This window comes from Globicephala melas, chromosome 16 (genome assembly GCF_963455315.2).
Source record: "Globicephala melas chromosome 16, mGloMel1.2, whole genome shotgun sequence".
In the NCBI taxonomy this organism is placed as follows: domain Eukaryota; kingdom Metazoa; phylum Chordata; class Mammalia; order Artiodactyla; family Delphinidae; genus Globicephala; species Globicephala melas.
In genome coordinates, this window is record NC_083329.1 from 38,890,976 (window position 1) to 38,913,345 (window position 22,370).

At 37.6% G+C, this 22,370-nt stretch overlaps 1 protein-coding gene across 2 annotated transcripts in view; it reads left to right on the top strand.

The window, feature by feature from the left end:
- PRKG1 (protein kinase cGMP-dependent 1) overlaps positions 1 to 22,370 on the top strand; it is a 1,181,528-nt gene that overhangs the window by 144,437 nt on the left and 1,014,721 nt on the right. For both annotated transcript variants that reach the window (XM_030864960.2, XM_030864959.2), the window contains exon 2: positions 18,496 to 18,662. In XM_030864960.2, the coding sequence (XP_030720820.2) occupies positions 18,496 to 18,662 (167 nt within the window). The remainder of the gene's footprint in view (positions 1 to 18,495; positions 18,663 to 22,370) is intronic.

A 22,370-nucleotide genomic window follows, 5' to 3' on the forward strand; every position in this document is an offset into this window, starting at 1 on the left:
CGCTCTGTCCACGATCCTGTTTCTGTTTCGTAGATAGGTTAATTTGTATCATATTTTAGACTTCACATATAAGTGATATCATATGGTAGTTGTCTTTCTCTTTCTGACTTACTTCACTTAGTATCATAATCTCTAGTTGCATGCATATTGTCGCAAATGACATTATTTCACTCTTTTTTATGGCTGAATAGTATTCCATTGTATATATGTACCACATCTTCTTTATCCATTCATCTGTCGATGAACATTTAGGTTCTTTCCATGTCTTGGCTATTGTGAAGAGTTGGAACAGCATGCTCTTGAAGAAGGATGTGGGGTGGAAGTTAAGTGTTCTATCAGCCATTTTTCTAACTAGCATGAATGTTTAACTTCTGGAAATTTTTATTAAGAAGAAAAGGTGAGATAACATGTCCAAAGGACCTCAAAGAAAAATACTCAAAAGACTTTCTCCTGAGCAGCTCTCCATGTACCTAGACTTTATCCATGAGGAAAGTTAAGAGTGACATTGTGGATTACCTCTCCCTCTTCACATCTCTTTATCCTTCTGCCAGCCTTCCTCATTGATTTCAGAGATTGACAAAAATGTGGAAACCATGGAAGGGCTGTGTGCAGAGTGTTTGCCCAACAATCCCTGCATCTTTAATAGCACATTCACATCTGTGGGTAGGTTAGGAAACAGTCCCCTGAAATCCTGGGAGCCACTGTCCCAGAAATACTCTGGAAGCACTGCATCCTGTTGGTCCTCTGAACCCTTTTGTTCCATCTCATTGCCACAGCTTGAAGAGCCATTGTCTTGGGCTTAGTTCTGCCTTAAATGCCTTTGGCTTAATTCTTTTAAGCTATTTATCTCTAGCCCCACTTTTACTTGGTACCCTACAACCTCAGGGACCAACTCTCCTCCATTCTGTAGCCTGGCTCTGACTTCCGGAACCTTGACCTGGCAAAGCCCTTGAGTTCCCCTTTTGAGTGGCTCGAGGCATTCAGACAGTGTTAGGTCATGTACCTGCAAATATGTTGTTTGCAATTCAAGTGCACTTTGTGTTATGAACCTCATGTCGTCTGCATTTATTTATTATATTCATCTCCTTGGCTTCATGGTCTGCCTGAACCTCTTTATGGTTTCCCTGTTTCTTTTGTCCTTCTCTCACTGATGGTTGTGACCTTATTTCACAATGTATGCATTTTCAGGACTGATTTTGCAGATTTGTAGATATGGTTTAGTGCCATAAATACGGCACTCATGTCAGCAGCAACTACAGGTCACTTTTAAAATCACGTTGCGGGGACCCTGAACCAAGATGGCGGAGTAGAAGGATGTGCTCTCACTCCCTCTTGTGAGAACACCAGAATCACAACTAGCTGCTAGACAATCATCAACAGGAAGACACTGGAACTCACCAAAAAAGATACCCCACATCCAAAGACAAAGGAGAAGCCACAATGAGATGGTAGGAGAGGCGCAATCACAGTAAAATCAAATCCCATAACTGCTGGGTGGGTGACTCACAGACTGGAGAACACTTATACCACAGAAGTCCACCCACTGGAGTGAAGGTTCTGAGCCCCACGCCAGGATTCCCAACCTGGGGGTCCAGAAACGGGAGGAGGAATTCCTAGAGAATCAGACTTTGAAGCCTAGTGGAATTAGATTGCAGGACTTTGACAGGACTGGGGGAAACAGAGACTCCACTCTTGGAGGGCATACACTAAGTGGTGTGCTCATCGGGACCAAGGGGAAGGAGCAGTGACCCCAGGGGAGACAGAACCAGACCTACCTGCTAGGGTTGGGGGGTCTCCTGCAGAGGCGGGTGGTGGCTGTGGCTCACCCTGGGGACAAGGACACTGGCAGCAGAAGTCCTGGGAAGTACTCCTTGGTGTGAGCCCTCCCAGTCTGCCAGTAGCCCCACCAAAGAGCTGTAGGCTCCAGTGCTGGGTCGGCACAGGCCAAAAAACCAACAGGGAGGGAACTCAGCCCCACCCATCAGCAGACAAGTAGATTAAAGTTTTACTGAGCTCTGCCACTAGAGCAACAGTCAGCTCTACCCACCACCAGTCCTTCCCATCAGGAAACTGGCAAAAGACTCTTACATAGCCTCATCCACCAGAGGACAGACAGCAGAAGCAAGAAGAACTACAATCCTGCAGCCTGTGGAGCAAAAACCACATTCACAGAAAGATAGACAAGATGAAAAGGCAGAGGGCTATGTACCAGATGAAGGAACAAGATACAACCCCAGAAAAACAACTAAATGAAGTGGAGATAGGCAACATTCCAGAAAAAGGATTCAGAATAATGATAGTGAAGATGATCCGGACCTCAGAAAAAGAATGGAGGCAAAGATTGAGAAGATGCAAGAAATGTTTAACAAAGACCTAGAAGAATTAAAGAACAAACAAACAGAGATGAACAATACAATAACTGAACGGAAAATTACACTAGAAGCAATCAATAGCAGAATAACTGAGGCAGAAGAACGGATAAGTGACCTGGAAGACAGAATGGTGGAATTCACTGCTGCGGAACAGAATAAACAAAAAAGAATGAAAAGAAATGAAGACAGCCTAAGAGACCTCTGGGACAACGTTAAATGCAACAACATTTGCATTACAGGGGTCCCAGAAGGAGAAGAGAGAGAGAAAGGACCCAAGAAAATATTTGAAGAGATCATAGTCAAAAACTTCCCTAACATGGGAAAGGAAATAGCCACCAAAGTCCAGGAAGCACAGCGAGTCCCATATAGGATAAACTGAAGGAGAAACACGCCGAGACACATAATAATCAAATTGGAAAAAATTAAAGACAAAGAAAAATTATTGAAAGCAGCAAGAGAAAAATGACAAATAACATACAAGGGAACTCCCATAAGGTTAAGAGCTGATTTCTCAGCAGAAACTCTATAAGTCAGAAGGTAGTGGCATGATATACTTAAAGTGATGAAAGGGGAGAACCTACAACCAAGATTACTCTACCTGGCAAGGATTTCATTCAGCTTTGATGGAGAAATCAAAAGCTTTACAGACAAACAAAAGCTAAGATAATTCAGCACCATGAAACCAGCTCTACAACAAATGCTAAAGGAACTTCTCTAAGTGGGAAACACAAGAGAAGAAAAGGACCTACAAAAACAAACCCAAAGCAATTAAGAAAATGGTCATAGGAACATACATATCGATGATTACCTTAAACGTGAATGGATTAAATGCTCCAATCAAAAGACACGGGCTTGCTGAATGGATACAAAACCAAGACCCATATATATGCTGTCTACAAGAGACCCACTTCAGACCTAGGGACACATACAGACTGAAAGTGAGGGGATGGAAAAAGATATTCCATGCAAATGGAAATCAAAAGAAAGCTGGAGTAGAAATACTCATATCAGATAAAATACACTTTAAAATAAAGAATGTTACAAGAGGCAAGGAAGGACGCTACATAATGACCAAGGGATCAATCCAAGAAGAAGATATAACAATTATAAATATATATGCACCCAACACAGGAGCACCTCAATACACATGGCAACTGCTAACAGCTATAAAAGAGGAAATCGACGGTAACACCATAATAGTGGGGGACTTTAACCCCTCACTTACACCAATGGACAGATCTTCCAAAATGAAAATAAATAAGGAAACCGAAGCTTTAAATTACACAATAGACCAGATAGATTTAATTGATATTTATAGGACATTCCATCCAAAACCAGCAGATTACACTTTCTTCTCAAGTGCGCACGGAACATTCTCCAGGAGAGATCACATCTTGGGTCACAAATCAAGCGTCAGTAAATTTAAGAAAATTGAAATCATATCAAGCATCTCTTCTGACCACAATGCTATGAGATTAGAAATGACTTACAGGTAAAAAAAGTTAAAAACACAAACACAAGGAGGCTAGGCAATACGTTACTAAATAACCAATAGATCACTGAGGAAATCAAAGAGGAAATCCAAAAATTCCTAGAGACAAATGGCAATGAGAATATGACAATCCAAAATCTCTGGGATGCAGCAAAAGCCATTCTAAGAGGAAGGTTTATAGCTATACAAGCCTACCTCAAGAAACAAGAAAAATCTCAAATAAACAATGTAACGTTACACCTAAAGGAACTAGAGAAAGAAGAACAAACAAAACCCAAAGTAAGCAGAAGGAAAGAAATCATAAAGATTAGAGCAGAAATAAATGAAATAGAAACAAAGAAAACAATAGCAAAGGTCAATAAAAATAAAAGCTGGTTCTTTGAGAAGATAAACAAAATTGATAAACCATTAGCCAGACTCATCAAGAAAAAGAGGGAGAGTACTTAAATCAATAAAATTAAAATTGAAAAAGAAGTTACAAAAGACACTGCAGAAATAAAAAGCACCCTAAGAGACTACGACAAGCAACTCTATGCCAATAAAATGGACAACTTGGAAGAAATGGACAAATTCTTAGAAAGGTGTAACCTTTCAAGACTGAACCAGGAAGAAATAGAAAATATGAACAGACCAATCACAAGTAATGAATTTGAAACTGTGATGAAAAATCTTCCAAGAAACAAGAGTCCAGGACCAGATGGCTTCACAGGTGAATTCTATCAAACATTTAGAGAAGAGCTAACACCCATCCTTCTCAAACTCTTCCAAAAAATTGCAGAGGAAGGAGCACTCCCAAACTCATTCTATTAGGCTACCATCACCCTGATACCAAAATCAGACAAAGATACTACAAAAAAAAAAAAAAATTCAGACCAATATCACTGATGAATATAGATGCAAAATCCTCAACAAAATACTAGCAAACAAAATCGAACAACACAATAAAGGGATCATACACCATGATCAAGTAGGATTTATCCCAGGGATGCAAGGATTCTTCAATATACGCAAATCAATCAATGTGATGCACCATATTAACAAATTGCAGAAGAAAAACCATATGATCGGGCTTCCCTGGTGGTGCAGTGGTTGAGAGTCCGCCTGCCAATGCAGGGGACATGTGTTCGTGCCCCCGTCCAGGAAGGTCCCACATGCCGTGGAGCGGCTAGGCCCGTGAGCCATGGCCGCTGAACCTGCGCGTCCGGAGCCTGTGCTCTGCAATGGGAGAGGCCACAACAGTGAGAGGCCCGCGTACCACAAAAAAAACAAAACAAACAAAAAAAACATATGATCATCTCAATACATGCAGAAAAAGCTTTTGACAATATTCAACACCCATTTGTGAAAAAAACTCTTCAGAAATTGGACATAGAGGGAACCTACCTCAACATAATAAAGGCCATATATGACAAACCCACAGCAAACATCATAGTCAGTGGTGAAAAACTGAAAGCATTTCCTGTAAGATCAGGAACAAGACAAGGATGTCCACTCTCACCACTGTTAATCAACATAGTTTTGGAAGTCATAGCCACGGCAATCACAGAAAAAAAAATAAATAAAAGGAATACAAATTGGAAAAGAAGAGGTAAAAATGTCACTGTTTGCAGATGACATGATACTATATAGAGAGAATCCTGTATATATGCCACCAGAAAACTACCAGAGCTAATCAATGAATTTGATAAAGTTGCAGGATACACTATTAATGCACAGAAATCTCTTGCATTCCTCTACACTAATGATGAAAAATCTGAAAGAGAAATTAAGGAAACACTCGCATTTACCTCTGCAACAAAAATAATAAAGTACCTAGGAATAAACCTACCTAGGGAGACAAAAGACCTTTATGCAGAAAACTGTAAGACACTGATGAAAGAAATTAAAGGTGATACCAGCAGATGGAGAGATATACCATGTTCTTGGATTGGAAGAATCAATATTGTGAAAATGACTATACTATCCAAAGCAATCTACCGATTCAGTGCAATCCCTATCAAGTAACCAGTGGCATTATTTATGGAACTAGAACCAAAAATCTTAAAATTTATATAGAGACACAAAAGACCCTGAATAGCCAAAGCAGTCTTGAGGGAAAAAAATGGAGCTGGAGGAATCAGACTCCCTGACTTCAGACTATACTACAAAGGTACAGTAATCAAGACAATATGGCACTGGCACAGAAACAGAAACATAGATCAATGGAACAAGAGAGAAAGCCCAGAGATAAACCCATGCACCTATGGTCAACTAATCTATGACAAAGGAGGCAAGCGTATACAATGGGGAAAAGACAGTCTCTTAAATAAGTGGTGCTGGGAAAACTGGACAGCTACATATAAAAGAATGAAATTAGAATAAAAATTTTTTAAAAAGAACAAAAAAAATAAAATTAGAACACTCCCTAACACCATACACAAAAATAAACTCAAAATGGATTCAAGACCTAAATGTAAGACCGGACATTATAAAACTCTTAGAGGAAAACATAGGAAGAACACTCTTTGACATAAATCACAGCAAGATCTTTTTTGATCCACCTCCTAGAGTAATGGAAATAAAAACAAAAATAAACAAATGGGACCTAATGAAACTTAAAAGCTTTTGCACAGCAAAGGAAACCGTAAACAAGACAAAAAGACAACCCTCAGAATGGGAGAAAATATTTGCAAACAAAGCAACGGACAAAGGATTAATCTCCAAAATGTATAAACAGCTCATGCAGCTCAATATTATAAAAACAAACAACCCAATGCAAAAATGGGCAGAAGACCTAAATAAACATTTCTCCAAAGAAGACATACAGATGGCCAAGAAGCACATGAAAAGCTGCTCAACATCACTAATTATTAGAGAAATGCAAATCTAAACTACAATGAGGTATCACCTCACACCTGTTAGCATGGGCATCATCAGAAAATCTACAAACAACAAATGCTGGAGAGGGTGTGGAGAAAAGGGAACTCTCTCGCACTGTTTGTGGGAATGTAAATTGATACAGCCACTATGGAGAACAGTATGGAGAGTCCTTAAAACCCCAAAACTAGAATTACCATATGATCCAGCAATCCCACTACTGGGCATATACCCAGAGAAAACCATAATTCAAAAAGATACATGCACCCCAATGTTCATTGCAGCACTATTTACTATAGCCAGGTCATGGAAGCAACCTAAATGCCCGTCGACAGACGAATGGATAAAGAAGTTGTGGTACATATATACAATGGAATATTACTCAGCCATAAAAAAGAACGAAATTGGTTCATTTGTTGAGACGTGGATGGATCTAGAAACTTTCATACAGAGTGAAGTAAGTCAGAAAGAGAAAAACAAATATTGTATATTAACGCATGTATGTGGAACCTAGAAAAATGGTACAGATGAACTCGTTTGCAGGGCAGAAGTTGAGACAGATGTAGAGAATAAACGTATGGACACCAAAGGGGGAAAGCGGTGGGGGTGGTGGTGGTGATGGTGTGATGAATTGGGCAATTGGGATTGACATGTATACACTGATGTGTATAAAATTGATGACTAATAACCTGCTGTATAAAAAAATTAATAAAATTCAAAAATGAAAAAAAATTACCTTATACAATTAGCCTGTGATCTACTTTTCACTTAACAATATCTCATGGTCTTTTTTTTTTTTTTTTTGTGGTACGCGGGCCTCTCACTGTTGTGGCCTCTCCCTTTTGCGGAGCACAGGCTTCGGACGCGCAGGCTCAGCGGCCATGGCTCATGGGCCTAGCTGCTCCACGGCATGTGGGAACTTCCCGGACCCGGGCACGAACCCGTGTCCCCTGCATCGGCAGGCAGACTCTCCACCACTGCACCACCAGGGAAGCCCCTACCATGGTCATTTGTACAATTAATATTGATCCATTCTCAATAGCAGTCCAAAATTTCATAGTACAAATGTGCTATAAATTATTCAGTCACTCCCCTATTTGTGAACATCCAGGTTGTTTGTAGTGATTATTCCATTGTCAATAATACTACAATAAATGTCCCTGTAGATATACTTTTAGAAACCAGTGCTTTACCTTTGTGGGATGTATTCCTCAAAGTAGGATCATAGGATCAAAGTGCATGCTCATTAAAACTGCTAAGAAACTAAATTTCCAACAGTAGGAGTTTGATTAGCGCACATCTCACACAAAGGAACATTCCTTACAAATAATGACAAATTTCTATTGGTTTCGAAAAGTGTTTGTTAGAAGCTATTAAGAGAAAAGCCATGTTATATAGTATTACCCTATTTTGTAAAAATATGTACATAGAATAAAAGACTTTAAGAACACTGAAAAAAAATCACTTTGTGGATAATTATTGTTGTATTTTAAACCCATCAATCACTTTTGCTTGTATTTATGTGCATTGGTTAAATTTGAACCTAGAATTGTCATGTTGGAAACACAATGAGTATTAACTATTTGCCACTGGAAGGGACAGATCATTAAAGGGCAGCATGGTACAAGATGATAGATAGTGGATTCAAGTTATAAAATCACATTTATTTATCTTCCTTCTTCCCTTCCTCTCTTTTATCCTACCCCCTCTGTCTTCTTCAATAAAAATTTAAAATAGCTAACTCATTAGATCATAATGTATAATCCATTATACTAATGTTTTGTTAAGTTTATAAATTCTATATTTTAGATATCTATTAAAAATATCAATACATATATAGAAAGCATTTGATGTTTAGATTCTTATATTCAGACTTCTCAAATATATATATGTTACAGATCATTAATTATATTAGTTACAAAATGGTGACTTTGCAGTTTTTCTTGGAATATTATATTTTTTATCCTATAAGCATAATGAGAGCTTCCTTTTTAGTCTGAATTCAAATACAGATATTCACCCAAAGTAATAGTAAATTTTTGTGTACTTTTCCCCCCTCCATATGTATATCAAGTCCATCTGAGGCAGGGTTTGTAGGAAGGAAAGGAGAGAGAGAGAGAAAGGGTGTGTGCTCAAGATAGAGAGGAGAGAACAAACGTGTGAACACACTGGAATCAAAACAAGTTGAATTACATTGCTGAATTCAAGAGGTGTTTCTATGTGAGGGCATCTCTCTGTAAAAGCTACAAGACATGCTCAAACTTCTGTAATGTGAAGAATGAATTAGATCAGAAAGGGAATCGCTCTGAATGAACCATCACAGAATTTTTAAAACCATAGAATTATTGTCAAATGGCCAGAGTTCCCTGCTGATACTGGTGCAGTGGATTTGTTGAGTCTTTGTCCAAGAGAGTTTAAACATTAAAATGGCTACAGGTATGTGAAAGACAGAGAGACAGAGCCAACGTGACAGAGAGACAAAGAGAAAAAAAGGCATCAAGAGACACAGAGAAAATATGAAAGTGCGTGTAATGAAGGAAGGTCAGAACAGTGTTTATTTCATGCTCGTAGGCAGTAGACCTGAGTTCTGCTTTAATCTCGTACTTGAACTTGGCAGCATCTAGCCTGTTGTGTCTCTGTTTTCTTATCTGTCAAATAGGAATAATAGTAACCTCTGTTCTACCTACTGCACAGGTTTTTGGCAATAAGAGAATGAATTGTTAGATGTGGAATTGTTTTGAAAGCCTGAAATGCTCTCTGCAGATAAAAGGTCATATTATCCAAGCATAGCATTTTTACTTTTGCAGAATTAGAGTTAAGTGAGAAGAATATTTGCTTTTAGATTTTATAATTGGGATAATTTATTCAAATTATGAATACAGTTAAGCATTGTGTTCTTATAAGTCAAACAGTTTAGTAGAGTGTGGCTCGGAAGTCAAACGGGTTGATCTTTAAATCTTGCATCTACTTGTCATGTACTGGCTGTACAATATTGGGTAGACTCTATAACTGCTCTGAGCTTCAGTTCCATGACGGCAAACTTAGCAAGTCATTGTGAGATTTACATGAGGGGTGGCTTTTCATTGCAGAACGTGGAATAATCCCTTAATAAATATTAGTTGTAGTGGTATTAGTACTACTATTACGATGATGACTCATGTTGTCATTATTGGTTAATTTTTTCACTTTGGTTAAGAAGCCTTGAAACTTCAGAGCTTTCACAACTAGGGGCATGTTTGTTTGGTTTTTAAATTTTAGTTATTTAAAATATTTTTCAGGATATATGCCATCTCCCTTCAGGCAGACTCAAAGTATAATGTATTGAATGTATTCTAATGTATTAAAGCCTAATGCAAACTAAGCTGTTTGAAGAAGAAATTGAACCAAGTTCATCAAAGTAGAAGATCTGCCTTCCTAAGACCTGTAGGTCACTGTAACAAGGCTAAATTTGGCTCTCATTTTCTGGAAGCATCACTAGAGGAAGTGATGAATGACCCAACTCATAATTTTCAGCCAAGAGAAAGTATACACATTTAGGGCTTGGGGGGTTGGTAGAGAAACATGTTATTTTCCTCATGCTGAATTCAGACAAATGTAAGGCAATTTAAAATGAAAGGTAATTTATCTCAGAGATTAAATCTGAAAAGCAACTGAATAAGAGAATTTTTTTTAAATGATGTCTTTAATGATCAATTTTAAAATGAAGCCATTACAGTAATTGAAATGACAGTGCATAACACATGCTGATGACGTGAGCTATTGGATTTCAAAGGACTAGACAAAACATCATGGCTCCCAATCTATGCCCCGCAGGCAGGGTCACCCTGGGTGATGAGGAACTTAATGGATGTTCATAGTGTGACCATGTTGACCTTATTGGGAACAAATGAATGCTAAGAGATCTCAATTGTTTGTGTGCTTTGAAAGATAAAAAAGAAATTGCTTTGAAATGTCGAATTGAAATTAGACATATAAATATATGCCAAATGTTTTCTTCTCCATCATCGCTCTCTTTTTGTTTTGCAGGTTAGATCTTTAACTTCAAAAATAGAGTTAATTCATAATAGATCCAGCCACATGGTTCTTACATTCTGGAATGTGATGTGTGTAGTCTTATTCTCCCGGGATTCTTATGGTCATTATTCTCATGGAAAGCTGTTTACAGTTTGATGAAACCCCACAGTTCTTCTTCAGTGATATGAGAGAGGAGTTTATAGGACAGGAGTTTGATCTGGGCTCTTGTGGAGACTGCTCTGTTTTGAGTTAGGCTCACTAGGGTGAAGTAACTGGTAAGTGCCTCTCTGGAGCACTGAATGACTGCAGTAGTTGAATGGGAGACTTTCATATTGATTTTTTTGGAAGTTGATGAACACCTACAAAGAGCAATATCTTCTTTTTCTTTCATTAATACAAGTTTGCTTCATTTGTTAACATGTAACTAGTGATTTCAAGAGCTACTTAGCATCATTCCTAGTCAATGAGAATAAGATACGAGTATTAGTTAAAAAGAAGGCTTAAGTGATACATCAGCAAACAAATACTTCATGGGTTAACCATCTTCTCCTTGACCCAAATCATTGTTTATCTTTAGAGTTATAATATCTAAATTTCATTTAGATACTCATCTATTTTAGTACTACAGAAAAAAAGTTAGAAGAGAAATGGCAACTGGAAATTATTTGCGACCCATGTAATAGACAAAAGATTAATATCATTGACCACCTAAGAACTGTGTTGCTATCATATCTTTTGTCCCAGTGATTCACATGTTTTGTATCATATACTGATTATAGGTATGAACGCTGCAAGTAGTCTTGATTTCTTCATGACCTTTTGTGGTAAGATTGGGATAGCTATAGCAGAGTTTGTTGATGTGAAAATTTCGTCTGAAACCTGTTGAAAACTGATTTTCAGTTTTGAGGAAATATCTCAATTGGCCAATAGCTTTGCAGGATTAAATTTTATCTTTAAAAACTGTGGGCTGGTTGATATTTCTTAGCTCTGTACCTACAGAGTTTACTCAGGAAAGCTGTTAGGCCAGAAATAGGACCTACTGTTTGGGCAGAATCTCAACGGTTGGGGCAGTGAGAGGACTACTCCATGAGTTTTTCTTATTTCTAGATGATTCATTGAATGTTTCACAGTATGTAGATGGAGTTGTCTTGCCACAGTGACTCCTGGAATTAGACGCTTTTAAGGGGCCTTGCAATTACTGTATCTGCGTAAAAGAGCCATGAATGACCAATGGGGGTTTGGATTTCTGAGCTGCCAACTGAAGATACTATACTGCAGATTAAGGACCTTGAAAGTGCATTTACTGCTTCTCCTGACATTTGAGCCTAAGACTGACCTTTGAGAGCTAGAAAGATTTAGTGAGAGTTTTTTTTTCAGTCAAAAAGTTGATTATAGAAATTTCCTAAAGCATTTTTAAATTGCTTTAGCTGATTTTCATTCTTAGTAATAATTTTGACTGGTTTTTAAAGTGCCTAGCCGTCTTTGTTGAATGAGGGGATCAGATATTAATTCTCGCATTTCTGGCCATGGCTGTGTTGAGCATATTTACCATTGCTCGGGATGTGCTCAGGGGGAAACTAATCTAAAGAGAGGCTGTGAAGGGAGAGTGAATTGCTTTTAGGCCACTGGAGATAGCTGGAAATTGGAGATGAGACCGTGTTCTCTTCTAACATGCAAGAGTTGCATGACAGTCGGTGATTTGAAGTTCAGGTAAATGTAAGAGTTGTGAGACAGTGGTCCCGAGAGGTTCAGTTATAAGAACTCATTAATAGGATAATAAGTGATGCTTTTGGTATCTGTTAAGTGATGAAATATGACAGAAGCCTCTATGAACTCAGTAACATTTTAAAGTAAATTTATATTATTTATTCTTTATGTCAGGTATATTACCTTAAGTCATACCTCTTCTTATAATCAACCCTTCACTGTATTCTTAAGGCTTTAGAATGAAATAAAACTCTTTTACCACAGCCTTCAAGACCGTATGAGACCTGATTCCTGCTTCCCTTTGCAATGTCATTCTCCTTTCCCTTTCCTTCTAGCTCACTCTGTGCCTCAGCCACACAGGTCTCCTTCCTGAACCAATTGGACACATCAAGTTCCTTCCAACCTCCGGACCTTTGTATGTGTTTTTTCTTTTACCCAGAATGCTCTTCTCCGTGATCTTGGCTTGGTTGGATCCTATCATCATGCAGTCCTCAGCTCAGAGAAGCCTTCCTGACACTTTGGTCTGAAACAGCGTTCCCCACTCTTTGAAATAACACTAGTGCAACATAGATATTGCAAGCTACTACATGATAACCACAATGTAGAATAGCCTTTTATTAATGTCGAGAAAACTAATGAGACTCTGTTTATTAATAGTGAATAATGTCATCTCTCTTGTTAGAGAAGTAGCTGTATATTTCCCTATGCTCACCTCAGAATTGCCCATTTTTATCTAAGATTGTGTAGAAAGACAATTAGTCTTTGAGTCTATTCAGGAACTCTCTCTGCAATAAGTAAATGGGGAAGTGGGCTCTCCAATTCATTTTCTTAAAATTGAAATTTTGGAAGACCTGTTGCTAATCCTGCCATAAAGTTATCTGGGGATATTATACCACCTAATAAAATTTTTAAGGAAGGAAAGAATCATCATGTTAGTTTTAGCATTTATAAATTAAGGCACACTAAGTTCTTAGGGTGTTAGAAAAAGAATCTATATCTGATGTGTTGGAGCCAACGTACTGGCTCATATAAGAACTGCTTGTTAAATTTTCAGGATTTTTTTGCAAGCAGGTTGACTTTACATTAGTAGCTTGAAATTGGCTATAGTGGGAGTATTTATACCATGGAAATTGGCAAACACTACAAACCAGGGCTTGCTTTCTTTTTTTCCTGGAGAGTGCATTTAGCAGCGCACCATTATATATAGCCAATATTTCAGAGACTGACAATTGGATGATGACAAATCAATAGGGCCAACTCGAAATAACCAAGTCACCTTTATGCTTGTTTGCATTAAAATGTCACAAATTTGGGGCATGGAAGAAGTTGTTTTTTTTTTTGTTTTTTAAATAGATTATTTGTACACAGAAGCAGACAGGAAAGATAAAAAATCAAGATCTTTGCATTTGCTTCTTACGCCTTTCAGGTCAAAATGTTCTTAAGCTATATACTCGGGGTTAGGGCAGTTAACCACCTTCGGGAACTTGTGCTAGCAGCTTTCCTCAGCTCTCATACTGATAACACAACTCAACTGATCGCATATGTAGCATCATGTCTTAGTTACAGTAGGTGTGTTAGACTGTTTCTTTAGGGAAAGGAAAAGATTCCAAGAAGAGTTAGGTGGAGGCTCTCATTGGTTATGGTTTATAATGTTGGAGCAAGTGGACACTAATGAGAGTTGCCCTAAGATTTTGAGCCTTCAATTGGAAACGACTTAAAGGAAAATTACACGAAGAGGCAGGGCTTTAAATATTACTCACTGACAAGAACATCTTTGAGTTACATTACTCTGTGAAGGCAGAGAGGGATTAGTTGGGATGTTTCAGAGGCAAATGTCATTGGACAATATCTCTGTGAAGGGATATATGATAAGACGTAGGTCCTATATTTCTCAGTTTGTTTTAAAGTACACAAAGGCATGTTTGAAAGCCTCCAGTTTGTTTCTTCAGGGACTTGAGATTGAATGTCCTCCATTTAAAATGAAATTGGGACTTCCCTGGTGGCGCAGTGGTTGGGAGTCCACCTGCCGATGCAGGGGACACGGGTTCGTGCCCTGGTCCGGGAAGATCCTACATGCCGCGGAGCGGCTGGGCCCGTGAGCCATGGTCGCTGAGCTTGCGCGTCTGGAGCCTGTGCTCCGCAACGGGAGAGGCCACAACAGTGAGAGGCCACAACAGTGAGGGGCCCGCGTACCGCAAAACAAAACAAAACAAAACAAAAAAATGAAATTGGAGAAGTAAGAGCATCCTGAAATTCCCCCCTCCCCTCCAGTTTGTGATAAGCACTTGGAAAAGTTGGAAAATTCTAAGGGATTGTGTAAGACTGCGTTATGTTGTCTTTTCTGATGTCTTTATAAAACAGGTTAGTTGTACCGTTTATGAGAAGAGAGAAGGTAGCTTTCTTCAATTATCTTTGGATGTAGCTAATTATCTTCTTGGAAGAGGGCTTTATTTTTAATGTTGCAGCATTTCTAGGACTTAGATTTTAATGGAACACTATTATTATTTCCCAAAGGATAAGATATCATCTGTAGCTAAACAAGTTGGTATTCTGGGATTGATAATATCTAGTTTTTATTATATTAAAAAATATGAACCAATTGATGGCCTTACTCTCTGGCTCAATGAAAATAAAGGAATTTGTAGGAAAGAGAATATTATGCAATGTGATTAAAATTAATTTCTTAAAGATCAAGTAAGTCCTGTTATTTGGAAAAGTAGATCATTAGTAGAACAGTAGATCTCAGGAGTCACTATGAAGTTGCTACTGGTATTCTCGAGGTCAGGAATGGTGAAGATAATTAAGGAAGGAGATTTTATGAAAATCATAGATGGGGACAAAGTTTTGCATCTGGTGTTGAATACTCAAGGGAAACAACTCTTTGCCTCAGGAAAAATAAAGTTTTAGCAAGCCAGAATTAAAAAATAAATTAAAAGAAACATACAGTTAAATAGTCCTATCAAACTAAAGTAAAAGTCTCACAAACAGGACTTTTTAAGTACAGTCTATTCTGAAGACTCTGAAGTTCTTAACCACTGGCCATCCATCACCATCTGTTTATCAGGTGAAAATTCCTGCCGTTAGTATTTAGACACAGGCCATGTGAAAGAGAATCTATTGAAAAGAGTAGTATTGAATATGACAATAACAGTCAACCAATATTGAGTATCTAGGGCTTCCCTCGTGGCACAGTGGTTGAGAGTCTGCCTGCCGATGCAGGGGACACGGGTTCGTGCCCCGGTCTGGGAAGATCCCTACATGCCGCGGAGCGGCTGGGCCTGTGAGCCATGGCCGCTGAGCCTGAGTGTCCGCAGCCTGTGCTCCGCAACGGGAGGGGCCACAACACTGAGAGGGCCGCGTACCGCAAAAAAAAAAAAAAAAAAAAAGTTAAGTATCTAATTCATTATTTAAATGAGAAATAGATTATTATTTTTATTTTTCCTCATAGCAGAGTTACTTTTAATAAACTGCCTTTGAAATTAAAGAGTTTTTTCCATATAAAAAAGCATGCCCATTCTAGAAAATTTTATAGAGAAAAGTAGAAAGAAAAATTATAATTCTGTCACCAAAGGCAACCAATGCCAGAATTTTATTTCCTACTGATACTGTTTCAAGTCATGACTGTATACTCTATTACTATTCTTCCTATTACTGCAACTGCAATTACTACCACCACCTTTTCACCCACCATTTACTCAAAGTAACATTATATTTTTACCAGTCTTCACATAGTTTTTCCAGTTTCATTAAGAAATAAGTGATATTCATCACCATATAAATTTGAAGTGTACAGCATTATGGTTTGTTTACCTATATTGGGAGGTGATTATCACAGTAAGATTAGTTAACATCCATCATCTCATATAGAGAAAAAGAAAAAGAAAATTCAAATAATTATCCTTGTGATGAAAATTCTTAGGATCTACTCTCTTAACTTTCCTTTGTATCATACAGTAATGTTAACTATAGTCATTATTTTGTACATTATGTCACTAGTACTTATTTATCTTATAACTGGAAGTCTGTACCTTTTGACTACCTTCCTCAGATTCCCCCTCCCCGCCACACCACCTCTGGTAACCACAAGTCTGATCTTTTTTTTCTATGAGTTTTTTTTTAAATTTGATCCCACATAGAGTGAGATCATACAGTATTTTTCTTTCTCTGTCTGATTTATTTCACTTAGCATAATGCCTTCAAGATTCATCTGTGTAGTTACAAATGGTAGGATTTTCTCATTTTTTATGGCTGAATAATATTCCATTGTGTATCTATATCTATATATACATGCCACAACTACTTCATCCATTCATCCATCAGTGGATGCTTAGGTTGTTTTCAGGTCTTGGCTATTGCAAATAATTCTGCTATGAGCATGGTAGTGCAGATATTTTTTCCAAGTTAGTGGAAATTCAGAAAAGTAAAACAACCTGCTCAAGGTTTTAACACATAACAGCACTAGGATTGGGACCCAAATATATCTAATTTGAAAGCCTATTTTCTTTACATTTCACACACACGTGCTTTTGTGTTCTAAAAACAATCTGTTTCATGCTTTTTCACTTAAAAATAGTATAAGATTTTTCCATGCTGTTCACACTCTTCATAAACAATTTAATTGCATCATAACAGTCCGTTCTAGGTATATTTTTCATGTTGATAAATTTTATATTGTTTTAATTTTTTATGTATACCTTTTTACTACTTAAAATCAAATCATTACAAAACATAATGTGAGAAGGCTAGATCAGTTAGACTGAAGTCTAGAACAGAAAACAGGAAGAACTGAGGAGTGCTAATGCCGTAGTCAGTATTCACTACTGCAGGTCACTTCCCTGAAAGCCACTCGTTAAGCAAATGTGAACAAGGACCAGCTTGTAGTCAGATGCTTTTCAAATTAAGACTTTTAACATAAAATTCCAAATGTGTTGCTTACGCTCTGTGTTGCTAAGGACTTTGCTTTTGTCTTATCCAGTTTCTGACTTTTCTGACAGTACTCTGATTGTATAACTCCTGACAAAATATTTCTCGGTTTCTCTTTACTTTGAGTTTTGTATCCTTAGGAATTTATTTGAAACTTCTTATCCCAGAGAATCAAATGATCACCATATTTCTAGTTCTGCAAAACTTCCCTGTTAACCACTGAATCCCAATTATAGAATTTGTAAATATTTTTCCTGCCGACTACCTGTTTAATCCCATGTGTAAACCATATTGTGTTTAAAACATCTTGTTCAGTACAGTTTTATCTGCCTAGTTACCTCAATTTAAGCTGCTTGAAGAAATAAATCTTCTCTAAAGAAGCATGAGGTATGGATAAAGAACTGTCACATTTATACCAGTTTTTCCAAACAGCTAATTAAGTATCCAATTCTTTACTATTTTCTTAAATCCAGCATATTTCTTGAGCACCTGTACTGTAACTGGCATTGTAGTAGACACTGGGCATATAGTAGAGAAAAAGCTAAAAATGATCCCTGCCCTCACAGAGCATAAAGTCTAGTGGAAGAGGCACACAAAAAAATAAGTAAACAAATTGTGTATAATAATAAGTAAAGGGCTTCCCTGGTGGCGCAGTGGTTGAGAGTCCGCCTGCCGATGCAGGGGACACGGGTTCGTGCCCCGGTCCGGGAAGATCCCACATGCCACGGAGCATCTGGGCCCGTGAGCCATGGCCGCTGAGCCTGCGCGTCCGGAACCTGTGCTCTGCAACGGGAGAGGCCACAACAGTGAGAGGCCCGTGTACCGCAAAAAAAACCACACAAAACAATAATAATAAGTAAAACAAATAAGTAAAACAAAATGGAATTGTATGGTTTTGCTTGTTTGTCGGTCCCATATACATTAAATGATATTTTACTTAAAGGAAAATTTCTTAATGTCTTTCCTGCTGCCATGGAGTTACTTTGTTCTCAGGTCTGTCAGGAAACTATCGGCTTCCTAACAAGAAAATGCCTTTGTAGTGTGCCTGAATGCTGTCTGGCTCTGCTCAACTCCACAAACGGTGAAAGCGCTTGTCAGCTCTGCCAGTAAATCTTCCCTCTCTTACCATAGGTCCAAGGATCTTATAAAGGAAGCCATCCTTGACAACGACTTTATGAAGAACTTGGAGCTGTCACAGATCCAAGAGATTGTGGACTGTATGTACCCAGTGGAGTACGGCAAAGACAGCTGCATCATCAAAGAAGGAGATGTGGGGTCGCTGGTGTATGTCATGGAAGGTATGGTTTGTAACTATGTTCCTCTGACATTCAAATATTCTCTTTCCGTCTTATCAGCCTGCACACAGATGGCAATGCATTGCACGATACAATTCCGTTTTTCCTTTTTGTTGTTGTTGAGAAATAGTTTGAAAAGAGGTAGGACACTGCTTAGTGGTTGATTAATCATTTGAAGTGTTTGTGTTTAGAATTATTAATATGAGAATCTAGTATTTTTTCACACCTGGGGGAAGGATGATAACGTGAAAGAAAGAATTGCTATTTATTGCACTGAATAAGACCACACACTGTCAGATCATTGAGCAAACTCACAAAGCTTCAATGAAAGCTTAAGTCTCTTGGAAGTATTTTTGGTCAGATAATCAAAGTGTCTTCAGCTCTACTTTTACCTCCCAGTATATGACTAGGTTTCCTGCTATGATGCTTCTATAAAAAGAGAATGTTTTCAGTGTTTTATATGTGTCTCATAGAGGCAGATCATGAAGGTTGGATGGTATATTAGCCACCTGATTAATAAGAGCAATAGCTTGCTTCATAAATCTTGCACAAACTAAGGTAGAAACTGCTTTGAAAAAAACCCGAGGCATGCACTGTATAAATACGTTCTGCGCTTACGTAAATTTTCATAATGTGTATTTCTAACTTGAAATTTATGATGGCATGTTTTCCTTTTGGAGGAAGAAAGAAGCCATGAAGAAATCATCACTGAATTAGCGGAGAAGAAAGTGAGTTCAGAAATGTCTGTAACAGAAGGCGGTTGGCGTAGAAAAATCACAGTCGATTTATCTGATGGCAGTTCGTGTTTTACCCAGAACATTCACGGCAGAGTCCTATAACTGTCAAGTTTCTAGGTCATTCAGAGGAGGGGTGTATTTGGGCAAGTCAATCAACTTCACTGAGTTTCACCCGGCTTATAAAAAAGAAGATACTATTTCTTTCTGGCAGTGGTTTTCAACTGGTGATGATTCTGTTCCCCAGGGACATTTGGCAATGTCTGGAGACATCTGGTTGTTGCAATGTGAGTGAGTGTGGAAGTGGGGGGAGTCTCCTAGCATCTATTAGGTAAAGACCAGGGGTGCTACTCAACAGGGCAGCGACCCACAGCAAAGAATTACCTGTCCTTAGTGCCTGTGCTGAAAAACTTGCTTTCTAACTTCTTTGTAGGATTGTTATGAAGTTAGTATGGAATAAGTTGTGTGGATGTGTAATGTAAAGTGTAAAGCATTGTAGAGTAGCAATCAGTATTATTCATATACGTAGCTGATTCACTTTGTTACACAGCAGAAACTGACACACCATCGTAAAGCAATTAGACTCCAATAAAGATGTTAAAAAGTGAATAAATAAGAAGAAAAGATCAGTATTAATATTTCCATTAAATACTTGACAGTATGTAAGAAGTGTTCTTTCTACACTAATTTTTCTTTGTGGTCTTTTTTGACATATATCAGGCACCTGATATTTAAGTATTAATTTCTGTCATTTTTATTTCTTTATAGTTTTCAGCTTTTGTGTCAGTGTTATAAAGTTTTCCTCAAGCCAGAAGGACATAAATGTTCGGCTAGGCTTTCTTCCAACAAAAACAAAATACAATAAACAAAAACACAAACAATATACACTTGATAGAGAATTGCAGGGAAAGGAGGTGAAATTATAGGGCAAGGGTATATGTGAAAGGATGAGAGAAATGGACGAAATATACAGAGGCCAAGTGGAGGATATAAATATAGAGGCAAAATGTTAAGAACTATTAACAATTAGAAACCAAGTTTAAAGTATTTATGAGATTATAACATATCAATAGTTTCATATTATTTGATTATGTATTTTATTGGCAGGTATGTTTTTAAGAACACAGCTATTGTATAAAGCAGGGTGTACTTCACTTCAGCGATTTTCAAATGTTCGTTATTGATATTCCATTCAAGAAATGAGTATTTTGAAAACCTGTATGTTGCAGTTTTCCTCGTATATTTTTTCTAAAAAATTCTTTTTATTCGCGCCATTTGTGTTTTCTAAGACTAACTGCAACTTTACTAGCTATATTAGACGAAGCTTGGAAATCGTAGTTAATATTTATTGAGTTTTTAGAATTCAATGTCCAACATATAGAGCATGCTTTTTCTAAACAGTTTCCATGTATAAAATTTATTTAATTCTCAAAGTAATCCCGTGAGGTTAGGGGCTAATGTTTATTATCCCCTTTTATAGACAAGAAGACTGAGGCCCAACTGGTTTAGAGTTAGGAGTGAACCCAAGTAATCTGGATTCAGAACCCAAGCTCTTAACTATAGGGCTATGTATTAGTGAGGGTTCTCCAGAGAAAAAGAGCCAATAGGGTGTGTGTGTGTTTGTGTATCCGGGTACTGAGAGAGAGGTTTATTTTAAGGAATTGGCTTCCGTGATTGTGGAAGCTGGCAAGTCCAAAACCCTCAGGGTAAGGCCAGCAGGCTGGAGACGCAGGGAAAGGTTGATGCAACAGCTCAAGTCTGAAAGCCAACTGCTGGCAGAATTCACCTTCCTCAGGGGAGGTCAGTCTTTTTTCTGTTAAGGCCTTCAACTGATCGGATGAGGTCTACCGACATTAAGAAAGTAATCTGCTTTAACTCAAAGACTAATGATTTAAACGTTAATTCCATCTAAAAAAATACCTTCACAGAAATGTCTAGTGTAATGTTTGACCAAATATCTGGATGTCATGGGTTTGCAAGTTGACCTGGAAAATTAACCATCACAGGTCCATTCCTTGTCAACTTGGCACCCATATACATCTCCTTAAACCATACTCAGCCTCCAAGTAAAGACAGTAACAGGGTCATACTTCTGCCTAACATGACATAATGATCCTGTGTACAATGAAAACAAACAAACCCTTTTCCCAGAAAAGGATGCAAAGTCCGTGGGTAGTGTTTACTCTTCTCCTTAATACCTCATAAATCAAATACTATGATGTAAAGTTAACAATACTTAAATACTATGATATAAAGTCAATACATCTTATGTTATATGATAAGGACTTATAAGAGAGAAGGAAACAAAGATTTTATGCACACATGCACTCACTCATACATACAAACACATTTGTAACAAAATAAAGAAGAAATACCTGTGGCAGACGTCCCTAAGTAAAGGTAAATATACTAATTTTTTCCCCATTGCATCAAGCTAATTTTAATATATTTTATTTATCTTCTTTTTACTGCTAGATTGACTAAATAGCAAGTCATCTTAATTATGCTTTTAAAAACAGGGTACCAGTATTCAAAGTCACAGATTTTGCTATGATGCTGTTGTTTGCTTCAGTTAAACTCACTAAATGACCATGATCTTATAACCTGATGCTGATCTGTCCCCAAGCCGTAATTCTAATCAGTTCCATGTAAGTTTGGCTGATTTTATGCTAATATTCTCATGTCAAAATAATTTTTAAAAACCCATCATTTAAATTTTTATAAGTTTTAATTGAGGAAATGTTTTATTGCTTAGTTTTTTATCAACATATTTAATCTTCTCAAAATTTAGATAGCACCCTTCTTGATATAGACGGATTCTTTTTCATCTGTGAACATTATTAATATTTATAGAGTATACCCTAGCAACAGTGGATGAATAGGCTATAGAGGATCTTTCACAAACTTGCATATTATCAAAACGTTCAGAAAAACACCCAGGAGTTAACATGAAAAATCAGTCCAATTTTTCCTGTCT